The sequence below is a fragment of the Panthera onca genome, chromosome D2 (genome assembly GCF_046562875.1).
Source record: "Panthera onca isolate mPanOnc1 chromosome D2, mPanOnc1 haplotype 2, whole genome shotgun sequence".
In the NCBI taxonomy this organism is placed as follows: domain Eukaryota; kingdom Metazoa; phylum Chordata; class Mammalia; order Carnivora; family Felidae; genus Panthera; species Panthera onca.
Window position 1 is genome coordinate 65,134,378 of NC_138349.1, and position 25,145 is coordinate 65,159,522.

General features: G+C 37.4%; 1 protein-coding gene and 1 non-coding gene across 5 annotated transcripts; one reads left to right on the plus strand and one right to left on the minus strand.

Annotated features, from left to right (window-relative positions):
• Positions 1-1,067: 1,067 nt before the first annotated feature.
• CDK1 (cyclin dependent kinase 1) lies at positions 1,068-21,244 on the minus strand. Of its 4 annotated transcripts, none has more exons than XM_060642741.3 (8): positions 21,189-21,244; positions 18,538-18,598; positions 11,684-11,840; positions 10,709-10,832; positions 8,530-8,700; positions 6,925-7,088; positions 6,660-6,801; positions 1,068-3,213 (listed from the first exon to the last, which is right to left on the minus strand). In XM_060642741.3, the coding sequence occupies exons 2-8, from the start codon at positions 18,572-18,574 to the stop codon at positions 3,115-3,117; spliced, it is 894 nt and encodes a 297-aa protein (XP_060498724.1). In that variant the 5' UTR covers positions 18,575-18,598; positions 21,189-21,244; the 3' UTR covers positions 1,068-3,114. The 4 variants fall into 4 exon arrangements, with proteins under 4 accessions (XP_060498724.1, XP_060498725.1, XP_060498723.1 ...); XM_060642742.3 differs by having other exon boundaries at positions 21,131-21,205; XM_060642740.3 differs by having other exon boundaries at positions 1,075-3,213; positions 21,117-21,234.
• A 1,376-nt stretch (positions 21,245-22,620) lies between these two features.
• Positions 22,621-22,727, plus strand: LOC132685664 (U6 spliceosomal RNA). The gene has a single exon (XR_009613253.1). It is a non-coding gene; the product is annotated as a U6 spliceosomal RNA (small nuclear RNA).
• The last annotated feature ends 2,418 nt before the right edge of the window (positions 22,728-25,145 follow it).

A 25,145-nucleotide genomic window follows, 5' to 3' on the forward strand; every position in this document is an offset into this window, starting at 1 on the left:
GAGCCAGAATTAAGAACCCCAGTAGGACCACAGGCAGTAGTGGGGCTCCCCTAATAAAAGAGGGTATTGCTACCAAAAATAGGAGAATGGACTGGACTTAAAACTGAACCTTACTTTGGTGACCTTGGTCCTTTCAATCTTGAGATAGAGGTTTCTGATAATCTGTTAATGAGTGATCTGCAAGCCTGCGGTATTGTTTTTGACAACCGTGAGCTTGGTGCTCCTTGGCATCTGGGCTGCCTTGGCTTTAGTTATTTGCCTACCTTCTGCAATTCTTTCCTCTTAAGCTTTTGAAACTAAATAAATACATTCGTTATGGATTGATCTTGGGAACCAACATGAGGCCATGCAAAGAGAACAGGGGAAGTCAAAAGCCCCAGATCCTTCCTTGCTCTGGCATTTACTAGGCTTCTGACCCCTGGAAGGTTACTTCGGCAGGTTCTCAGATCTTAGTTTTATCATCTGTAACATCAATGCCCGTTCCAAGGTTGCCATGAAGAAAGAGGAACATATGTAAAGCACAGTGCCTGCTCACATGTTCAATTACCGAAGGTGAGGTACCACCACCTTTAGGCAAACTTAAAGAATCGTGTCTAATGCTTCAAGTACTAGACCAAGAGCTGGACAACGAAAGGGTAAGACATGGCCGCTGCCCTCACTGGACTTGCACTTTAGTAAAGGAGAAAACAATAGAGGGAACATGAAAAAAAACTGCTAAGCGTGCAAAGAAATTACCATGTGCTAGAACTTCACCTATACACTCTCCCATCTAGGGTTGCTTTTTAATGGATTTAAGCACCAGTTACTGTGGCAGAAAAACAGAACTGCCCAGTTTTTTGTAATAGATTGAAAAAAAGACATTCAGGGCATCCTAAATGGACACGGCAATATACAGGCAAAAATGGACATGTCCTATATATGCAGGATGCTTGGCAACCCTATCTCTATCCTGACAACCACCCTACAATCCTATTTATATAGTTATATAAATATATTACATATATTTACATAAATAATAAATCCTATGATCTCCACTGTATGAGTTAACAGACTCAGAGACACTGGGTGACTTGTTCAAGGACACAGAAATGGCAAGCCCTAATCTCTCTGGCTCTAAAGCCTGGAATCTTTATACCATTCACTTTTCTCCACAAAGACAATGGAAGGTTTAGGGTCAAATTCCATTTTTTAAAAAAACAATTTATATATATGCCATGTCCCCATGTAAATTACCAAGATTTTATTGTACATTATGTATTAATCTCTGCATCATTATTGCTTGTATATTTAAACTTAAAAAAAAAAAAACCCTACGGCAAAGACTACGGACAATGCTAACATAGGGCAATTGTCACAGTGCTATGCTCAAGTATATGGAAGTCTTACATTGGTGACAAAATATATAGCTATCTCCTGTCCGTCATGAAAAAGTATAGACTGAAACAGAAATAGAACAAGTTAAAGATACTACATAATGCCATGAAGTTTTAAGACAATGAAAACTAGATGTCATTAAACTCACCACTAACTGATGGTAACGGGCTGCATCAGAATCAGCCTGGGGAACTTCTGAACAAAGTTTCCTGGGATACATTTCCCAGTTTTCAACTTCAGAACTGCTCAAGAGTAGGACTAGAATTAGTCTCAGGTGTTTCTAGTGTACAACAGACTTAAGAACTACTGACCTAGAGACATGTTCCATTTTAAAATTAATCAGAAGCAAAAGAGCACAAGCCAATTTAAAATATTTATGAGATGAGGGAGGACCCAATTCAGTAGCTTTCACCCAGCTACTGAAGCTGACATAAACACTTTACACAGCCCTACACAAAAAAGTAGGACACTCATTATAGCAATTGATCACACACACTGTTCTACCATCTCGTTTCCCTGGTTCACAATGTAGGTTCTAAATTGATGACTTATTGACTTTTCAAACAATTAGACTCCATGCATCAGTGAGGTTGCCTGCTGCTTCTACGAAATCCACAAAGCCCCAACCATTTGTAACCCTTATGTATCTAGACATTACTGAGACAGAAGTACCAAGAAATATTTACTCATAAGATGGGCTGAGTTTCTATTCTACATGGCGAGGAGGGAAAGTTGTGAACTACTATAGAGTTGCAATCCACAATTTGAAAAACTGATGCAGTTCAACACTTCACTTTATAAGTAAGAAAACTCAAGCCTAAGGGGATGTCATTTCAGCATCTTAATTAAATCTTTTGTGTGACCTTTCATTTACCAAATTCCCACCGTGAAATCTTAACTCTTAACAATGTGACCCCAAATGACTTCCATCCCTAGGTTCTGCACTCTCTTACTGCAGACTGACTGTAAGTCAGACTTGAAAGCCAAGATGAGCAGCTCCTTTGTCTAGTTATTACCTCTGACCAAGGCATAAGAATTCACTTAGACAGCTTTCGTAACCTACCTAAAAATAGGCTAGTTCATAAATTTTCTAAACTGTTCTTCCCTGCTGTGAGCAGCCCTTGATCTTTGACTGTAAAACCTAGCAAACTTTGGCATGCTCTAATGTTAGTTTTATAGGTTACTGAAAACCTCTATAAATTTAGCATCATTTCTCAAATCTCAATAGTTTTCTCATTCTGAATGCTTGAACATTTAGGTCACAAATTGAAATAACAGCAGAAAAATACTCATCTTTAGGCAGGTTGTACGGTTACCACTTGGCAAGAAACAGACAAAAATTTAAACAGAGCATAAAAACACTTCAAAGCTTTATGAACTTTGAACTTAGCACACTTTCCTAAATTTTGGTGGTTCCAACTACAGGAAAACCAGACTCTAAAGATTTGAGATGATTTAAGCTAACTCAAAATTTTTCCAATTCCTGACATCAGTACTAGATTTATACTTTTATTATGGTAACATATAGTTGTTACAGTGAGATCTATAAACATATACAGAATTATTATATTTAAATTCATATAGAACAATATTTACATTTTTAAGTTACAGTTTTGAAATCAGAAGATGAAGTACAGCTTAAGTTTACGACAAAGAAAGAAAAACACAAAACAAAAAATAGACAAAGTTAACAGTAAAAATATAACTATCTGTTTTTGATACGTGGAAATGCTCAGAAAGCTACATCTTCTTAATCTGATTGTCCAAATCATTAAAATATGGATGATTCAGTGCCATTTTGCCAGAAATTCGTTTGGCAGGATCATAGACCAACATTTTCTGGAGGGGGGGGCGGGAAGATAAAAAAGAAAAAAGGTTTTGATTTAAGAAATGAACCATAAAAAAATAAAGCTTTAATTTTTCTACCAATAAGCCATAAGCTAATAATTTTAATAAAAATTACTACTACATGAACATTTCCATTAGTTCAGTACCATACCACATAAATGTCTCAATCCTCCATACTTCACCCTCTAGCTCTTATTCCTTAAATCGTAGATACCTCAATAACCTCTTTCTGCTATAAATTATGCTTTAAGACACAAGCATTCTTAGTGAGATAGAGATAGTTTTAAAACCAGGACATAAATTTAAGAAAGATATCTAGTTAACTATATTTACTTTGAGAATTAAATGGCCATCTGAGTTATTTACAACATTCTTGAAATGGTGGCAATTAGCTATAGTGGTTTCTAATGTAGCTTCCATCAAGTTCCAAATAAAAACAAAACCAGAGCACAATGTGTTATAAACATAGTTAAAATGAGAGACTAAATGAATGATGGTCAATCTAGTATTAAACTTAATTTACACATAACCAGAAAAGACTGCATAAAGTTTAATGCTGATCTTAAATTTCATCTTTAAGAAACATTAATCTTAAAGAAAATCAAATCAATAAGCAAACCAGACATACTTTTACTATCTAGTTACCCTTTGAGCTGCTATTACATATTTAGCACTATATTAAGTGCTTGACACATACCGTGTTACACAATCCTCACAACAAAGGTAAGTATTGGTCCCATTTTACAATGAGGACACTGAGGCTCAGAGGTTAAGCGGCTTGCCCCAGCAATTCATAAAGCTAAGCAGTGGTAAAGCTTAAATGTGAAACCAAGTCTGATGTTTTACAGTAGTGGTTCTCATCTGGGTGAGATTCTGCCCCTCAGTGAACATTTGGCAATGTCTGGCATTTGGCAATTGTCACAACTGAGAGGAACATGCTACAGGCAGGTATAGGGCAAAGGACTGGAATGTTGTTAAATATCTTAGAGTGTACAGGACCGATCCCATTAACAAAAAATGATCCAGTCCAAGATGTCAATACTAGCTAGACTAAGGAATCATGATTTACAGTATTTGAGTTTCATTGACTGAAGTGAAATTCTTTGTGTTCAAGAATTACAAAAGCTAAAAAGACAGATCTGAAAGGCCTTCTAAGTCAAATCAATAATATTGATACATAAAATATCTGAATGACAGGTAAAGGACTTGGGATTTCACTGTAAGCAATTTGGAAATCTGAGCTGAATTTAGAGGCATAATGATTTATAAATTCTGAAAGGAGCCCAAAGACCAATTAGAAGATTTACAGGATAATATCACAATATTACATTAGCCAAGATTCATAAAAATTAGTTCCATCTAAAAGCTTAAGATTTAGGGGGCATCTGGGTGGCTCAGTTAGTTAAGTGTCTGACTTCAGCTCAGGTCATGATCTCACAGCTCGTGGGTATGAGCTCCGTGTAGGGGTCTGTACTACAGTTTGTGGGTTCAAGCTCTGTGTCGGGCTCTGTGGAGTTCTGCACCACTGGTGCAGGGCCTGCTTGGGATTCTTGCTCCCTCCCTTCTCTCTGACCCTCCCTCACTTGTGCTGTCTCTCTCAAACTAAATGTACTTAAAAAAAAATAAACAAAAGTTCGATATTTAGAGGCGCTTGAGTGGCTCAGTCAGCTAAGCGCCTGACTCTTGATTTCAGCTCAGGTCATGATCTCAAGGTTTATAAGATCAAGCCCTGGGTAGGGCTTTGCACTGACAGTGCAGAGCCTGCTTGGGATTCTCTCTCTGCCCGCCCCCCCCCCGCCCCCGCCACGTGCACTCTCTCTCAAAATAAATAAACTTTTAAAAAAATAAACAAATAAAAGCTCAATATTTTTGTTATTTTTTATTTTTATTTTTTTTAAATATATGAAATTTATTGTCAAATTGGTTTCCATACAACACCCAGTGCTCATCCCAAAAAGATGCCCTCTTCAATACCCATCACCCACCCTCCCCTCCCTCGCACCCCCCCATCAGCCCTCAGTTTGTTCTCAGTTTTTAAGAGTCTCATGCTTTGGCTCTCTCCCACTCTAACCTTTTATTTTTTTCCTTCCCCTCCCCCATGGGTTCCTGTTAAGTTTCTCAGGATCCACATAAGAGTGAAAACATGTGGTATCTGTCTTTCTCTGTATGGCTTATTTCACTTAGTATAACACTCTCCAGCTCCATCCACGTTGCTACAAAGGGCCATATTTCATTCTTTCTCATTGCCACGTAGTACTCCATTGTGTATATAAACCACAATTTCTTTATCCATTCATCAGTTGATGGACATTTAGGCTCTTTCCATAATTTGGCTATTGTTGAGAGAAAAGCTCAATATTTAAATACTGTTCTAAAAAACAATTTTCCTAAAGCAGGCCTAGGACAATTTCTTTTTTATCCTAATAGATTTTTTTGGCCCTATTTTTAAAGAAAACAACTATTAGTTGAGAGTGGCAATGTAGTAGTAAATGCAATTTTTTTTTATAGTTTGTTAATACTTTTTTTTTTTTTTTTTGAGAGAGAGACTGAGAGAGAGAGAGAGAGAGCAGGGAAAAGGAACAGAGGGAAAGAGATAATCTCAAGCAGGCTCCATGCTCAGTGCAGAGCCCTATGAGGGACTTGATCCCAAGGATCCTGGGGTCATGACCTGAGGTGAAATGAAAAGTCAGACATGCCCCATGGATTTATAAGAATTACATTACTCCTCCTAACCTTTCTGATGTAGAAATAAGGCACAAAGTAAGAAATGAGAGTTCATGCAGTAAATGGCTTTAATAACTAAAAATATCAAGCAATAAGGAAAAACCTATGTCTCGGATAAACTAAAAAGTAGTACACACCGGGACAAAAAGTTAGAAGGGAGGGCCATTACACACCAGCAACTTAAATAAAGGTGTACTAACCCTGGCCTTGCCTTCACAGAGCATCTTCGCTATGTAAGATTAAAAAAACAAACAAATAACATCTAATGCTGAATCCTCCTCTCAAAACCACTAATGTTTCTTGGTATCTAAAATGAAGCTAGTAACATAATAAACATTAACAGTCATAATAGCTATGTGCCTAGCACAATATATATTGGCTTTCTATTTCCCAGGTAAAAGAAAGGAATTGAGTACATTCAGAATCAATAATGTTGAAATCAGTATAAAGGGTCTTCTTTTTTTTTTCTTTTTTTAATTTTTTTTTTCAACGTTTTTTATTTATTTTTGGGACAGAGAGAGACAGAGCATGAACGGGGGAGGGGCAGAGAGAGAGGGAGACACAGAATCGGAAACAGGCTCCAGGCTCCGAGCCATCAGCCCAGAGCCTGACGCGGGGCTCGAACTCACGGACCGCGAGATCGTGACCTGGCTGAAGTCGGACGCTTAACCGACTGCGCCACCCAGGCGCCCCAGTATAAAGGGTCTTCTTACCGAGAGCAGATCCAAGCCATTTTCATCCAAGTTTTTGACATGGGATGCCAGACTTCCTGGTTTCCACTTGGGAAATGTATTCTTATAGTCCTGTAAAGATTCCACTTCTGGCCACACTTCATTATTGGGGGTGCCCAAAGCTCTAAAAGCCAGAGAAAAACAAAAAAATTATTAAAGCATACATATAATCTTATTGTTATACATGTTGCCTTATTATTATTTCATCTGAAAACTTCTTAAAAGCTTAAATATAAGGCAAAAATACCTGAAAATTCTGAAGAGTTGATCAATTTCTGAATCCCCATGGAAAAGTGGTTTCTTAGTTGCTAATTCTGCAAATATAGTGCCTATACTCCAAATGTCAACTGGAGTTGAGTAGCGAGCTGACCCCAGCAGTACTTCTGGAGATCTATACCAGAGTGTCACTACCTATTACAAAGCAAATTTTTACACTGAATAAAAATACCTTTAAATAAATACATTTAAAAAATTTAATTAAATATTAAATTTAAAAAATGCATTAAATACCTAAATATAAACATTTATATTTCAGTAGGACTATCCTTTAGAAAGTTCCATTAATTCCTCTGATAATATTGTTTGAAAGTCAATTAACTATACACAATATACTAAATGGAAGATAAATATTTCATTCCTAAGTTCTATTCATTAGGTTAAAAAACACTATACAAACATACCAACTCTTTTCTTGCTTTTCAAATCATTAGAGGAAAAGGATAAAAAAAAAGTCAAGATAGCATTCACTTTTCAAAAAAACCAAAAAGGCAATTGATAATAAATTCAGTGTGGCACCGTACAAATGAATGAATACTGCTTACATGCTAACAATGTTAAGTCAGGGACTCCTGGGTGGCTCAGTCAGCTAAACGTCTAACTCTTGATTTCTGCTCAGGTCATGATCTCAGTTTATGCATGAGCTCAAGCCCGGTATGGAGCCTGCTTGGAATTCTCTCCCTCTCTCTGCCCCTACTCCACCAGCACTTGCTTGTGCTTTCTCTCAAAATAAACTTAAAAAAATAAAAACATAAGTCAAATAACAGTGGTCTAGGGGTAATCTATTATTTTACTATCTATAATTTGTCACGGCAAAAATATCATCTCTAACTTAAGCATCTGTTTAAGCCAATGGGAACCAAATAATCTTTATTTATACAGCTATGGGAAAAATAATAAAAAGCGATGATAAAAAGAAGCCAAGACATCTAACCAAATGAACACTGTTCTAAGTTTTGATTTGAAGATAGTCTTTGGGCTCAGGGATAGACAACCCCACAGAAGACAGTTTTCCAGAAGCTCTCTATTATACAATTCAATATTCCCTTTCTCTCCAGAAATAACAAATGAAATGCCATGTCATCTGTATTAACACTGAAAACCGTTATAGTAGCTTCTAAATGTACCTGAAACAGTAACCCTTAGGTAAAAAAAACCTGTCTTTTAACCAATTTGTGTACCAGAGGATCCAAGCAGGAGACAAAAAAACACACAGGCGATTTGCATGGGTAAGATTTACTAAGAAAGATTCTAAACTAAGAGAGGGTTAGAATAAAGAGACTGACTAATAAGAAATAATTTCTAGAACTGTAGCAAGGATAACCCCTTCCTCCTGCAGTGCCTCTCCAACACCATCCACTGACATCACACCTACTGGCAAAGAAATAATATTTAAAGGTCTGAGTTAGATTTTCACATAACATGCAGTGAAGGGTGAGTTTGGAGCTGAGAGGCAATAAATTAATCCTGCACAATGGAAACCTTTATTATTTCTTTCTTGACTTAAAAAACAAATACAGAAAACAATCCAGCAATCACACATACTCTAAAACACAAAAACCACTATTCTACATACCTCATGTGTATATACTCTAATAGGTATTCCAAAAGCTCTGGCGAGGCCAAAATCAGCCAATTTAATTGTTCCTTTGTCATCAATCAATAGATTTTGAGGTTTTAAGTCTCTGTGCAAAACTCTTCTGGAGTGGCAAAACACAATCCCTTGTAGAATTTGGTACAAGTAACTCTGGAAGAAGGAAACATAAGTTAGAAACTTAACTGTACCACACAATAATTTTCTAAATAATCTTGGTGGGTTTGTTTCAAAGATATAAGAAATTATAATGCAGGTAAACAATTTAACTGCCACAAAAGCTTTCAGGCCATTTGAGACTAGCAAGCAGCATTTGGGGTGAGAAGCCCACTGATATGCTAAGATATTCACCTTATGGACACATCCATATGAACTCATTTAGTCTTCTACTATTTTTCATCTCTCATTCTTTTTTCATCTCTTATTCTTAAGTCCTAATTAGTTTTCTGTATAGAAAGTTTTGTAAACTTTTATCTATATACTTATAGCAACTCTAATTTTATTAAGATTTGTCCATCTCTATTTCTTATTACATATTCATTTCCTCTTTAGAAACCCTGGTCACAGATTCCAAAAGAAATAACAAACAGGATATTATGATTATATATTTAAATAGAGACAATTATTATAACATGCTATTTATTAGTTCAGAGAAAAGTATTATACAAGACAGGTGTTGCCAAGACAACGTAATTGTCATTTGAAGCAACATGAATATTACAGAAATCTGAAGTATACATAGTAACAATATTGACTTATAAAGTTCAAAATTATAAAATAATACATAAAATCAACTGTTGGAACAAATGGCTAACCATTAAGATCCCTAGTTCTTTATACCAAAATAAAACTTTGATCCATCCACACAGTTTAACACAAACAAAAGGGAGGTGTGGCAACCTACTAAAAAATATTGTCAAGTATTGTTCTAGCATACACGATGTTTGAAAGACATATAAGCTAAAGTCCAAAAGTTATGTATAAGACTGTTAAATATATGATAAAAATTATTAATGGTATATGCCATTAACAAGTCAAAACAACAAAAGAAAAAAGGAATAAAGGGAGTATTATCAACATGTTAGCAAAAAGGACCTTAGAGACCAGTGAAAAAATATCCTAACAGAAACATCAATGAAGATGTTTATAAAAAGGCTAAAAAATGAAAAATTATTAAATGAGATACAAAATATTTGCCTTTTTCACATGATGGACTGATAAAATATTTAAAAGATTGATAAAGCTAGGTACTAAAACAGTAACTGTTACCCACCACAATGAGTAAACTGCTACAAGTCTTTGGAGGGCAACAGGCACTATCATGATTTTAAATGTAAATAAACATCTTCAACTCATTGATTCAAGTTATAAGAACTTATCCTATAAAATTGCAAATGAAGATCAATATACATAAGGATTCACTGCAGCATTGTTCCTAAGAGCATGAATCACCAAGCTGGAAAACAATTTCAATGTTTATTAGTATGGAACTGGTTTAAATAATCAGATCAAACATTTAGGTAAACAGGCAAGGCTATATGTTGAATGTTTCACAGAAAAAGGGTTTTACAGTTTTGTAAAACAGCGTATGTATGTACACAAAGTTGACATGCAAGTGTCTGTAAGACTATTAAAAAACTAACAATGGGTACCTACCTCTGAGAAGTGGTTTGGTAGAGTTAGTGTAAAGATAAGACATATCCACATATACACTTCAGTGCTTTTAAAAAAATTATACATTTATAATTTAGAAATTATACATTTATAATATAGAAATGTCTATTGTAAATTAACCAAAACATTCAAAACCAGAATAAAATAAAACCACTTGCCATCATTACCTTACCCCAAGCTTTTGTTACATTGTTTCACACATATCTGACCCTCAAATAAAGACCAAAACATCCTAGCTTCCAACAATGGAATACATACCTACTGGTTTTGTTGTCTCAGGCACAACTTTTCACTCTACAACTAGAAGCAGTATCTAGTAATAAAAGGGGTAACAATCTAACCTATAGACTGTGGAAAAAAAATCTTCCTAGTTCTATTTCCTAACACTCTTTCCAAGGATATTCCCCCAAAACACAGGAACTTCTACAGAATAGACACTTTACACTCACAATGGATAAATACTAATAAACTTAAGTAAGCTTTTTACCTTAACAAGTGAAGATTCCATGAACTGACCAGGAGGGATGGAATCTAAGTATTTCTTGAGATCCATGGAAAGGAATTCAAAGATGAGATATAACCTGGAATCTTGCATAAGCACATCTTGAAGACTGAAGAACAAAACAATTATATGGAAAAAAATATCTACGAAACATTTTTGACCTCTCACAAAATAAAGCTTCCATAAACTTAACAGTGGCTATCACAGAAAGTGAAGCTTTAAGAAATTTTCTGTAACAACAAAAAGTACATACTGTTTTGGGAAAGAAGAGATGGTAGCTTCCCTAGTAATGAAAACCTTAGTTCTAAACTAGAATTTGAGAAAGGACTCTCAGGGCAGCAACTGAAAATTAAGTAACATTATACAGAAGGTACTAACTGTCAAACCACTTCTATTACAAAAGAACATTTCTAGGTTGACTACTTGTTGCTCAGAGTTTGTTTTTTCACTGAAGTGAATTACAGAAATAAATTTTAAAATTTATTAGGAACCCTTAACAGTTGCTCATTATCTCCAACCCCAGAAAAATGCAATTTAACCGTAACTTGGCCTGTTAGGAAACACCCTCCCTCCCCGCCAATACCAATCCAAATAGTTAAAAGAAAGAAAAACACTTTTCTTTTTCATCTGACAGAACTACCTGTCTTAGGACTCTGATTAAGAGGTCTTCAAGGACCAAAGCTCAGACTGGTATAGGTGATAAAGGTCTGTGAAAAAGGACTTTTTTCTCCCTTGGCTGGTTTACCTTGAGTTTTCAGCTCCCAATACTAATCTCTTATCACCCTGCTCCTGTTTTAACAGCCCATTTACCTATGCCTGGCACCCCCAATTAACAAAAATAGTAGGGTTCTCTTCTGCTCAGCAATTAGACCAGATATTAAACAAATGTAAAAATTTCTACGTTGAAATTCACACTTGAAATAGTATGCGGAAAATGGCTTAAATTCAAATATACCATACCTGACTATATTTGGATGACGAAGTTCTTTTAATAGAGAAATTTCCCGAATTGCGGTACTAGGAACCCCTTCCTCTTCACTTTCTAGTCTGATTTTCTTCATGGCTACCACTTGACCTGTAGTTTTGTGTCTACCCTTATACACAACTCCATAGGTACCTGAAATAGACAAAGTAAATGTCTACTATACGACACCCTCCACAAACTAACATTTTACAAAATGACTCATCTTGTAAAATGTCATGTGATAGAAATGTCTACTGTGACCAGCTAGGAAGTATCATACTCATGATGATACTCTCATCACTTCCAAAAAGAAATTGCGGGTAACTACAACCTATCACATCTATAGTTTAGAAATAAAGTTCATGTAGTCATCACAATTTTCCCATACATTTAAATAACAAGTAATTTCCCAGCACATTTTAGAGAAGAAAACGGATCCTTTGCAGATCGAAATTTATCTCTTTTCAAATATCCAATCTAACAATAAAGCAGGCATAAAATACAGGGTGAGGATTTGGGCTGAGGAATTATTAACAGGAGTCACTGTGACACTTTCAGAAAACTTTGTATAGACTGCTTTATGCATATCAAATACATACTCAACCCTTATCTAAAAAAGAATGGGGCTAAAATATTTTATTAAATATTTATTAAATATGGAGCACCTGGGTGGCTTAGTCGGTTTAAGCATCTGACTTTGGCTCAGGTCATAATCTCAAGGTTCATGAGTTCAAGCCCAGCATCAAGCTCTCTGCTATCAGCACAGGGCCTGCTTCAGATCCTCTGTCTCCCGCTCTCTCTGCCCTTCCACTGCTCATGCTTTTAGTCTCTCAAAGATAAACAAACATTACAAAATATATATTTATAAAATCTATTAAAGTTCACAATATCTACTATATAGTAGGAAAGCCTCCCACCCATTCTGAAGTTAACAAGAACACTGATTTGGATATATAGGCTTCAGATAAGGAGTAACAATGTCAATATACGGGATCTTGGGCAGGAGAAGGGTGGATACAGAGGACAGAAGTGGCAATATTAAGGGAGGCAGATTAGTTGATTCAAAAAGTTCATATACAGGACACATTTAGTCCCCAGATTTAGTGCGTTTTAAAACCGGAGTGGGAGGGGTGCCTGTCTCAGTAGGTGAAACATGTGACTCTTGATCTCAGGGTCATGAGGTCAAGCCCCATGATGGGCGTGAAGCCTACTTAAAATTAAAATAAACAGGGGCACCTGGGTGGCTCAGTTAGGGATTCGATTTTGGCACAGGTCATGATCTCGCAGTTTGCGAGTCCAAGCCCCAAGTTGAGGTCTGTGCTGACAGCTCAGAACCTGGAGCTTGTTTTGGATTCTGTGTCACCCACTCTTTCTGCCCCTTCCCTGCTCATGCTGTCTCTCAAAAATAAACATTAAAAAAAAATTTTCAAAGTAAAATAAATAAATAAAATCTTAAATAAATACAATCTTTAAATTTTTTTTTTTTTCAACGTTCTTAATTTATTTTTGGGACAGAGAGAGACAGAGCATGAACGGGGGAGGGGCAGAGAGAGAGGGAGACACAGAATCGGAAACAGGCTCCAGGCTCCGAGCCATCAGCCCAGAGCCTGACGCGGGGCTCGAACTCACGGACCGCGAGATCGTGACCTGGCTGAAGTCGGACGCTTAACCGACTGCGCCACCCAGGCGCCCCTACAATCTTTAAACTGGAATTGGAAAATTTAGGGAGATCCTGAACTGCTTGACTATACATAAAATTTTACTGAATACCTTATTCTTCTGTAACATCAGTATAACTTCAAAAGTGATTAGAGTACATTTTTCTAAAGAGATCTATTATAGTTTTTACCAGTTTCTCCAAAGGTAGCAATGTTTTTAAAAAGGCTAAGAACTACTATCAAATTATCTACTGGCTTAATTAGATTATTAGAGATGGTTTGGTGAGTGGCAAACTGATGTTATATAAACTTTGTTCTAATTTTGTTTTAAGATTTTATTTTTGAGTAATCTCAACACCCAACATAGGGCCTGAACTCATAACCCTGAGATCCAAAGTTGCATACTTTACCAAGTGAGCCAGCCAGGATCCCCTAATTTTGTTTTAAAGAGAAATTCTAGGGGTGCCTGGGTGGTTCAGTTAACTGACTTAGGCTCAGGTCATGATCTCATGGTTCGTGAGTTCAAGCCCCATGTCAGGCTCTGTGCTGATGGCTCAGAGCCTGAAGCCTGCTTCAGATTCTGTGTGTGTGTGTGTGTGTGTGTGTGTGTGTGTGTGTGTGTGTACGTGCCCCTCCCCCACTCATGCTGTCTCTTTCAAAAATAAACATCCAAAAAAAAATTTTTTTTAATTCTATACAATAGTGGGTCTTCCTAAATACTGGTGTCATTTTAAACACAGAATTTGACTAAAGAGCCATTTCACATTATTTTGATTAAATCTGGATTAACTGTGACTCTTGGACAACCAAAGTCATTCCAGATTTTAAAAACCTCAATTTTATGGATCTTTACAACCATCTTTAAAAATTGGTAACTTTCTGTACACTTAAAATCTGTCCATTTTTTGGGTATAAATCATACTTGCATCAAAAAACACAAAAGTAGTTAAGTCAGAAGCACAATCACCTGGCACACTGTGAAAGCAGACTCGGGAAAAATCATCACTTGCATAAATATAGTACAAGCAGTTAATGGTAAATTCAGGACTAAATTTTTCCCCCCTAATATTCTTTCTTTCCTTCAAGTGTACAACCTCATCGAGGTCTAAAATTTACTCATAACAATTAATTAACTTATAGCCAACACTTAGTATTTACCTAATTTTAGAAATCACAAGTGCTCTATGGTTCTCTTCTTTCTCTTTTTGAGCCATTACCCCTCATAACTACTGGTACAGAGCTCTAGTTAAACAGACCAGAATGATTCTACTAGGCAATTACCAAAAATTATTTATAAGATGCATGCATGGTATGTACTCTGAAATGAATTAAACATTACTAAATTTTTAAAAATGTTATAGTCAAAGTTACGGAGACTCTAAATGCTAAGCACAAAACCTTTATTTGACACATGTTTATTGAGTGAATAAAGACCAAGTTAGGTCCCACATCATGGATATAGCTACCATGATCCAAAAAGATGTTTTCTCATGATAGAGTTCAAAAACTAAAGTGACAACACTCAGATCTTTGTAATTTAGAAGAAACCAGAAAATGTCTTTGTAATAACTGAAATAAGAAAAGTCTATATTTAAGAAATGAATCAGGTTGTCAAAAACTCAAAGTATCAGGGCGCCTGGGTGGCTCAGTCGGTTGAGCATCCGACTTTGGCTAAGGTCATCATCTAGCGGTCTATGAGTTCAAGCCCCGCGTGGGGCTCTGTGCTGACAGCTCAGAGCCTGGAGCCTGCTTCGGATTCTGTGTCTCCCTCTCTCTCTGACCCTCCCCCGCTCATGCTCTGTCTCTCTCTCTCTGTCAAAAATAAATAAAACATAAAAAAAAAATTTAATAAAAAAAACTCAACGTGTCAAGATAGAAAAGGTAGGGGAACTATTCTAAGTTAGAAAAGATTAAGGAGATATCAATCACTAAATGAAATGCAGAACACTGACTAGATCTTCAGAAGATACATGTAGAAGTATTAGAAGTAAGACATATCTGCAGCCACCCTGGAAAACAGTATGGAGGTTCCTCAAAAGTCAAAAATAGAACTACCCCTCAACCCAGCAATTGTGCTACTTGGTATTCATCCAAAGGATACAAAAATGTTGATTTGAAGGGGCACATGCACCCCAATGTTTATAGCAGCACTATCAACAATAGCCAAAGTATGAAAACAACCCAAATGTCCATCGACTGACGAATGGATAAAGAAGATGTGGTATACATATGTACAACGAAATATTATTCGGCAATGAGAAAGAATGAAAGATTGCCATTTGCAACAATGTGGATGGAACTAGAGTATATTATACTAAGTGAAGTCAGTCAAAGACAAATATCAGGATTTCACTCATGTAGAATTTAAGATACAAAACAGATGAACATAAGGGAAGGAAAGAAAAAATAAGACAAAAACAGAGAGGGGGGCAAATCTCAAGAGACTCTTAAATACAGAGAACAAACTGAGGGTTGCTGGTGGAGTGTTGGGTGGGAGAAGGGCTAAAGGGGTGAGGGGCATTAAGGAAGACACTTATTGGGATGAACAGAGGGTGTTAAATGTAAGTGATGAATCAGTAAATTCTATTCCTCAAATTATTATTACACTATGTTAACGAACTTGGATTTAAATTAAAAAAAATAAAAAGTAAAGCACACCACTACAACTTACTTTACACTGGTCAACAGAAAAACAATATGCTAAAACACAGATAATAAAGTAAATGTGACAAAACTAACATCTTGGTAAAATGTATTACAGGTTCATTAAATTTATCTTTCAACTTCTCTGTATGTTTGGAAATAAAATAAAAAGTTGAGGGAAAGAAATTTAACTTTTCAAATCAGTACTATAATGTTAAAATTTGACCAGGTATCTGGCAAAAAGCAAAAGAAAATACTGTGTGAAAGATATCGTCTAGGCCTTAAATTATTTGTACAATTTATTTTTTCAAAAACAATGTCCACCAAAGGGGTGCCAGGGTGGCTCAGTCAGTTGAGCGTCCAACTTCAGCTCAGGTCATGATCTCACAGCTCGTTGAGTTCAAGCCCCACATCGGGCTCTGTGCTGACAGCTCAGAGCCTGGAGCCTGCGTCAGACTCTGTGTCTCCCTCTCTCTCTTCCCCTAACCCACTCACATTCTGTCTCTGTCTCTCTGAAAAATAAATAAACATTAGAAAAAAAAATTTAAGAAAAAAAAAAATGTCCACCACATAATCTAAAACTGCCAGGCACTGGAGTAGTCAAAACAATACAAGCCAGAAGAAGAAACAGGAAAAAACACTAAGGGAAACTGATGTTATTATCAAATATTTGACTACATCCAATAGTGCTGGACACTACTGCCAGGCACTGTTCAAACAGCTGTGAACAAGACAAAATCCCAAACCTCACAAAGCTTACTTACAGTGTAGCAAAGAAAAAGGATATTAAGGAAAACAAATTGAAAGAATTGCCATTGCCAAAGGTCCAGAGGTCAAAGAACAAGGCATATGAGGAGGTATCATGTAGAAGAATTGGGGAGGCTTGTAACTCCAGTAAATAGACTACATTTCAGGTTATGCTCTGAACCACTATTTGTAGTAGCAATTACAGTACCTTCCTCAAGAGTCAAATCTGCAGTCTCTTGCATGTTAGGAGTTCCAGAGTTTCAAAGAAAAACACATTTACACAAAAAGAATGTTTCTTTTTATTCCAAACTAAAAATCAGAACTCATTAAATTCTCTAAGACTTAAGAAAAACTCAAAGCAGAAAACATTAAGTCTGTTAATCAAAACTATTTTTAACTCAGAAACAAGACTAGCTTAGTTGACCAGGTGTTAATAAAGTATCTAAGTGATTTTTTTAAAAAATCATCTAACATTTGTAAGTTAAGAACAAGAATCGATTTCTAACCCAACCACCACCCAAACATATCATTAGTATCTTACCAAATTCTTTTTAGTATTCTGCCCTTGGCTTTTTAGTAGTACTCCTTGTACAAGTATAGTTTTGGAGAACACTAACAATACACTAGTCAGAAACATCCCTGAAACAGAATCTACATACATAGGGGTGCCTATGTCAGTTGAGCATCTGACCTTTGATTTCAGCTCAGGTTGTGCATTTTCTCACGGTTCCTGGAATTGAGCCCCGAGTTGTACCAGAGCAGAGCCTGCTTGGGATTCTCTCTCCCTCTTTCTACCCCTCCCCTGCTCATGCTCTCAAAAATAAAAAAAAATTAAAAAAACAAAAAACAAACCCTACATAAATTAGGCTCTAATAGTATAAGTTGTACCATTTATTCCTATAGAGTTTAGAATGTTAATACCAAGACTTTTATATAGAAACTTAGATGCTCTTGGGGTGCCTGAATGGCTCAGTCAGTTAAGCATCTGACTCTTGATTTTAGCTCAGGTCATGATCTCAGGGTTTATGGGTTCAAGCCTGCATAGGGCTTTGATGCTGGCCGAGCAGAGCCTGTTTGGGATTCTCTCTCCCTCATGCCTCTCCCTCACTCACATGTTCTCTATCCTTCTCTCTCAAAAATAAATAAATAAACTTTAAAAATTAAAAAATAAATAAAAGAAAGTTAGATTTTATGTTGGGGGGAAAAAGGCAAAGGGATATTTTTACCCATCACTTATGCCATATAAACATTCTTTAAAAACTTTAATGAAAGTACTACAGAAAGGGAATGAATAATTATACATAAGAGCTATTGGTTTAGAATTGCTTAAACATGTAAACAAGACAGATCATTTAATTCTGGGAAACTATATAGAAAACTTATTTAAATTGGCTTAATAGCCTATTGTAGCAGCTTAGAAAGTTTAGGTAAAAATATTTACCTTAAAAACAATTGTAGGAGATTAAAAGTACACTGTTAAACCTAATTCTACTGCCCTAACCTTTCCCAACACACATACAAATTATCAACAGTCTTCTCAAATTACAAATACTGCTTTAAGTGTTTCATATTTAAGATAACTGGGGGGAAGAGGGTTGCCAGGTAATCATATCAGAATAATTTCAGTTCTCTTGGATATGAACATTTTTGTGTTTAAGTTACCATGTAAAGAACATATAATTAATGCACATTAGCACAGGATACCATAAAGATTTGATTTTAATATTTACAGGTCTTTATGTCACAGATGTTATAAGCATTACAAAATCCTTTTTTAAAACTTGGGTATTAAAAACACTCACCTTCTCCGATTTTCTCTATTTTGGTATAGTCTTCCATAGTTAATCGTAGATACGGTAGATCCTAGAATGAGAGGAAAAACTAATTTGATCACATGATCACCTGCCACTATAACTCCAAAGGTGGTTTAAAGTTTGTAATGAGATACAATGTGTAAAGCATTTTCCACAGTCTCTAGTACAGTATTAATTTCCCATTAATATTAGTTACGTTAAAACAACACTTACAGGGGCACCTGGGTTGCTCAGTCGGTTAAGTGTCCAACTTCGGCTCAGGTCATATCTCGGTTACTGAGTTGAGCCCCAGGGCAGTTTCAGTGCTTGCTGACAGCAAAGAGCCTGCTTGGGATTCTGTCTCCCTCTCTCTCTGCCCCTCCCACACATATTTGCCTGTGTGCTCTCACTCTCAAAAATAAATAAACATTAAAAAAACCAAAACACTTATAAAGGAAAGGACTTCTGCAATTAAGATTTTCCCACCTTTCTTGGCTCTTAAAACATCAGAAGTATTTGTGTATCTTAACCAGTGTAGTATTTGCTTCTTCCAAACAAATTAACATGCAAATTTAGACACAAACTTATCTATACACCCCAAACAAAAAACAAAAGTATGTTCTCTTTACATAACACTTCTAAGAAGCACCAATGTGTGCTAGTTATACACCCAAACATTTCCTTAAATAATATTTGACTGAATTTGTATCGCTTCATATTTTTTTGAAGAGAATTCAAAAGAAACATTTTTTTTTTTTTTTAACATTTATTCAGTTTTTGAGAGACAGAGAGAGAGCATGAGTGGAAGAGGGGCAGAGAGAGAGGGGAGACACAGAATCCAAAGTAGGCTCCAGGCTCTGAGCTGTCAGCACAGAGCCCCACAAAGGGCTTGAACTCACCAACCGCTAGATCATAACCTGAGCCAAAGTCGGATACTTAACCAACTGAGCCACCCAGGCGCCCCAAGAAACAGTTTTTAAAGACACAAGTAGCAGGACGCACAGCTGGCTCAGTCAGAAGAGTGTACAATTCTTAATCTCAGGGTTGTGAGTTCCAGTCTCATGTTGGAAAGAGCACATTTCACTCACACGCACATGCGCACGCGCACACACACACACACACACAGGGTGCAGAGATTACTTAAAAATCTTAAAAAAAAAAAAAAAAAAAAAAAGACACCAGTAGGGAGCTAATGTGGCCATACTGCTCACCCATTAGCAAGACTGTTTTAATGTCTGCTAAAATGCTGACAAGACACTCAAAACGTCCACAGCTGAGAAGTTTGCTGATGAAACATAACTTCAGAAGCCCAAATCATAATTCCCTTGATTTCTTAACACACTCCTCTCCTCACTGATAAGATCATATATGTAAAGGTGACTCTGAGTGACACTTAAGTTCTATTTCTCACATTCATCTGCAAAATTATCCCAGAGGTAGAGACAAATCTTTTTAAATGAACAAAAAATTGCACTACATTGTCATGATATTAAATTATCATTAAATTAAACTTAATTAAAAATTAAATACTTTTTATTTTAATGTTACAAAATAGCAATAATTAGGATAATTGCCTTTTTCTACAATATCCAGATTTAATATGCCTAATGAACAATAAGACTTTGAGGTCTCTTTGAACAAATGGCTAAAACTTCAATTTCAAAGTTGGGTTTAATTACCCTCCCTCCATTTTCCTGTTTGTAACAGTTTAAAATAAAGGATGTCACTTTAAAATGCCTTTTGAATGTCTCCTGGGGCTGCGTACTAGCAGCAGGACGTAAAATGCCAATGGCTTCATCTCCTAGCCAGAGACCTCCAGGTCTTTAAAGGAAGCGGGACGTGCACATGACCAACTCTAGTATTAAATAAAAATACTAATACATACATATTTGTATCTATCTCTACGCATTTCTTAGCTTTCCAATTTGCACTGTACGTAACAGCCACCAAGCATAAAATTAAAACGAAAAATATCCAAATCCCCTCTGGCTCTAAGCCTCGGCCAAGTGTTTTTGAACGCCTTGGGTGCACAAGGGCCCTGGGTACGGAGGCAAGCCCGAGAAGGCCCACAGGTTAGTTCGGTGTTCCGGGACGGCCTGGGTTTGGGAACCGGCGTGGGTATCTGGCCCCGGAGCCGTCTGGCCTTCCGCCCCCGAAGGCTAGAGCAGGGCGCACAGGGGACAGGCCGGAGCCGCAGGGCCTAAGACGGAGCCTGGCACTCCGCGACGTCGAACCAATGCAAGGGTTTGGCTTCAACCAAGACCCGAAAGCCTCCTCAGCCAGGTCGGCGGCATTTTTCCGGAACAGCCGACCGCGACCCCTGACTGCAACTCCGAGGCCAGGGCAGCCCCAGCCCTCCCCGGTGTACGTCCGCTGGGTCTGGGCTCCCGCGAACCTTCCTGGAAAGCCGGGGCCAGGCCCGGAGCCGAGTGGAGGCCCGGCCTAGTCTCCACAGGCCCTGCCTGGCCCCGCGCAGAGCCCCGCTGCCCAGCCCGGCCTCCTAATACCACCCGGTTCCTCAGCACTCCTTCTCGGGGGCCTCCGAGCCGACCCCCGCCGAGCAGACACCCCGTAGGCATGACCCTGACCTCAGCAACTCTACCCGGCTTATTATCCCACGACGAAAGCGGCAGCAGCTACCACGTCAGCGTCGCTCTCACCTCAACTTCCAAGAGCCAGCTTTGGAGTTAAGTGCAAACTGTTTCAAACTCACCGCGCTAAAGGGTCCGGGGCCCACCAATCAGATAGCCCGTAGACTTTCAAAGGAGCCAATCGGAGCCCAGCCACGCTTGGGCGGGCCTTCCCGGGTGGCTAAAGCGCGAAAAAAAATGGAAAGGGCGGCTGGAGAAAAAGCAGGAGGGCGGGCGCCAACTGAGTCTTAGCGCAGGCGCTTTCATTCAGCCCCGAAGAGTGTCGTCCTACTGTTTCTAGTCGTCGGAAATCTACCGTTCACCCTGGGTCGGGTACTTCCCCTTCCAGTATTGGCAAAAATAAAACTTTTTGCACTCAAAGTGATACTACATATACATTTAGATTCCATAACTTTCACTTCTAATACTTAAAGCTAGCGTATATTTATGTTTTTCTAAGTCGGTGATTTTCCAGCTAGGCCAAAGGAGGAGCACATTTCACACATGCATACATACATATACATATATGGATATATGGATATACGTATATATATGTATGTGTGCATATATGTATATATGTATATATACACACACACAGATATATATACAGATATATTCACTTTCTAAAATGTTTAGTGTTTTATTAAAGATTGCATTTATTTAAAAATTAAAAACAGGGGCTCCTGGGTGGCTCAGTCAGTTAAGGGTCTGACTTAGGCTTGGTGAGTTCGAGCCCTGCATGGGCTCTCTGCGGTCAGCACAAAGCCCGATTTTGGATCCTCTGTCCCCCTCTCTCTCTGCCCCTCCCCCTCTTGCTCCCTGTCTCTCTCAAAATAAATAGATAAAACTTAAAAAAAAAAAAAAATTTAAAATTAAAAAGTTTTAAGTTAGAAACAAAATTTTACATTTTTAATTTTAAAATATTTTCACATCAGAATTTTAGTTGATTTTTTAAAACACAAAAATTCACAATTCCATGAAAGGAAAAAAAAAAGATCTAAATTATACTTTAAATAATCCAGTATCCAAAACTTTCTCTTTCATTGCCCCCCACCATATTCTTAAGAGAAATTTCTGCACTTGAACTTTCTTTAAGTCTTTAAGAAAATATGAGTAAAATAGAACTAGGAATAATAAGAGTCCCTTAGTAAGAATTTCTCTTTGGCCTACCCTTAATGGGATGTAGAAGAAAGAGTGACTACCATGAACTCTACAAATATGTATTAGAAGACTCAGATTATGGGGTGCCTGGGTGGCTCAGTTGGTTGAACGTTAGACTCTTGATTTCAACTCAGGTCATGATCTTAGGGTATGTGAGTTCAACCATCAGGTCAGGCTCTACGCTGGCAGCAAGAAGCCTGCTTGAGATTCTCTGTCTCTCTCTCTCTCTCTCTGCCCTGCATGCTCATGCTCTCTCTCAAAAACAAATAAATAAACTTAAAAAAAATAAGACCCCAATTAGATGCTCTTATAGATACCACATTTACTAAAATTGGAATGACACAGAGAATATTAGCATGGCCCCTGGGTAAGGATGACATGTTCCATATTAAAAAAAAAAAAAAAAAAAAAAGCAGCAGCAGCAACAGCACCAGATTAGGGTAAAGAACAGAGGTAGTATATCACATGCATTTAATTTAAGTGTTTAGTACCCTTTTACACAGTGAGCAGTTTGTGTCATCTGGCACTATTTGTGGTACTAATGCACGGCCTTGACGATGTTATGCTCCTAGGTGGCAGAGCATTTGGGATTCACAGTGGAGGTAGAGGGTTGTGAAATCTCTGCCTGAACCTAAGAACTTTTAAAACTTACTTTTAAAATCCCAAACTCACATTCTAAATGAAGACTGACTACCCCAGAGAAAGCTTTAGAGAAGAAGACTGTTCTCTGCCAGTTCAGGGTACTGATTTTAATGAGAGTATATATATACATATACATATACATATATATGTTTCTGGGAAGCCTCAGCAAAGCATTCATTTTATAGCATCTAAAAACAGCTGGTAATTCATTATATCCGTTTTACATTCAGCATAAAGAAGACCACAAGCTTCCACAGCTGTGATGCTAGATTTTTCAATTTAACTCAATTATCTTTGTTTTTAAATTTTCAGGGGGTATTGTAAATTCATGCTATCATCTCAGCAAATACAGTTTATTAATTATTTGGGCCAAATTGTATTCAGTGTCTCTAAAGTACTTTCCAGACACAAAATTAATCAGATACAATTCCTGCTCTAGGTGGTGGGGGTGGGAGAACACATAATTACTTAGAATTGTGTTCTGGCACTTATGCTGTAATTTATGCTATAAAGTGAAATGAGAACATAGAGGGGGAGATTATGAATTCGAACAGAGGAAGGGATATTTGAATAAACGTTGGAGAAAGAATTGTGGGGGTGGGGCTTCCAAGCAGAGGAAATTCCATGAGGAAAGCACTGAAAGTCAGCTCAGATAATTCAGGGTGCCGCCATTGTAGGGTGCAGGGGGTCCTCAGGTGTTAAGCAAAGAAGGGAGTTTGGAGTCAGAATCTTGAAGAGCCCTGAATACTGTTGTAAGGGGCTGCACAGGAGAGGTACAGAACTATTTCAGAACCATTCTTGACATGCTGTGAAAAAAGAACAGAAGAGGATAGGATGAAAAGGCATGTGCTCCTAAAAATTTCATATTTATATTTTGATAAACTCCATTTAGGAAAAAAAAAAAAAAAAGATCTGTTGGCACTGCATATGTTTGTTTTGTTTTATTTTTAGAAATAAACATTGCTGTAGAGTGAATTATCTCTCCCTCTGCCCCAAATTCATATATTGAAACCCTCCCCCTTAATGTGATAGTATTTAGAAATGGGGCCATTGGGAAATAATTAGGTTTAAATGAGATCTTGAGGGTGAAACCCTCACTATGGGATTAGTGCTCTTAAGAAGAGAAAACAGAGAGCTGGGTCATTCTGTCTCCCCCTTGCATGGACACAGCAAGAAGATGCCATCTACAAGCTCAGAAGCCTCATCAGAACCCACCATGCGGGCAACCTTGATCTCAGACTTCCAGTCTCCAGAACTGTGAGGAAATAGACTTCTTTGTGTAAGTTATCCAGTTTATGGTATTTGGTTGTGACAGCCCAAGCTGACTAAAGTATTTTTTCAGATGAAAAGGTTAAGAACATTTGCTTGTAAATACATAAAGTACCCTGAAGGGAGATGCAAGAAACACTGTGCCTGGAGGAGAAGGAGTGCCTGGGGCACAGAGGTGGGAAGGGAGACTTTTGTGTCTTTGGAAGTTTGAACCATGTGAGTGTATTACCTAGTCCAAAAATAAATGAATGGATGTATGGGTAGATAAATGGATGAATGGATGGATGAATGAAAGAGGCCGAGCCCTCTTTTTGCTACTGGATAAAATTCACAGAAGTTGCTGGAAAACATACCCAAAAGGAGAAGACTGATCTCTCTTAACATAATTCAGAAAGTAAAGTGGTGGAAAAAAGTAAGACATACAGTTTCAAGATCCTTTAATCACAGCTGAAAACATGGAACTATCATGGCTGTTCCTGAGTTAGGCATTTTTTTTTTTAATTATAAAAGTAATGTGGTTTTTGTAAAATGTTCAAACAACTCCATAATAAGAACTTGTCATTTATAATCTTCATGCTCCAACCCTCATACCTCTAACAAAGAGACAGAAAGAGGAATTATGGTTAAGATGTTGGCATCCATACTGTAAACCCACGTGTGTCAACCTATCTCAATCTTTCATTGGAAATTCAGGAAATGAGCATGGGGTCAGGAATAGAAATGTGTTCACCAATGATTAAGGATCAAAGGTAACAGATGAATAGATGCATGTCTTCCCATACAGGTGGGGAGCAAATCCTTAAGGTGTGATAGGTAAAGGCTGCTTTGTGCAGAGCATGGTGGTTATTAGGAATAGTTGTGAGTATGGTGGAGGGCAGAGGGGTCAGGCAAGGCTTCACCACAGAGGTGGGTTCT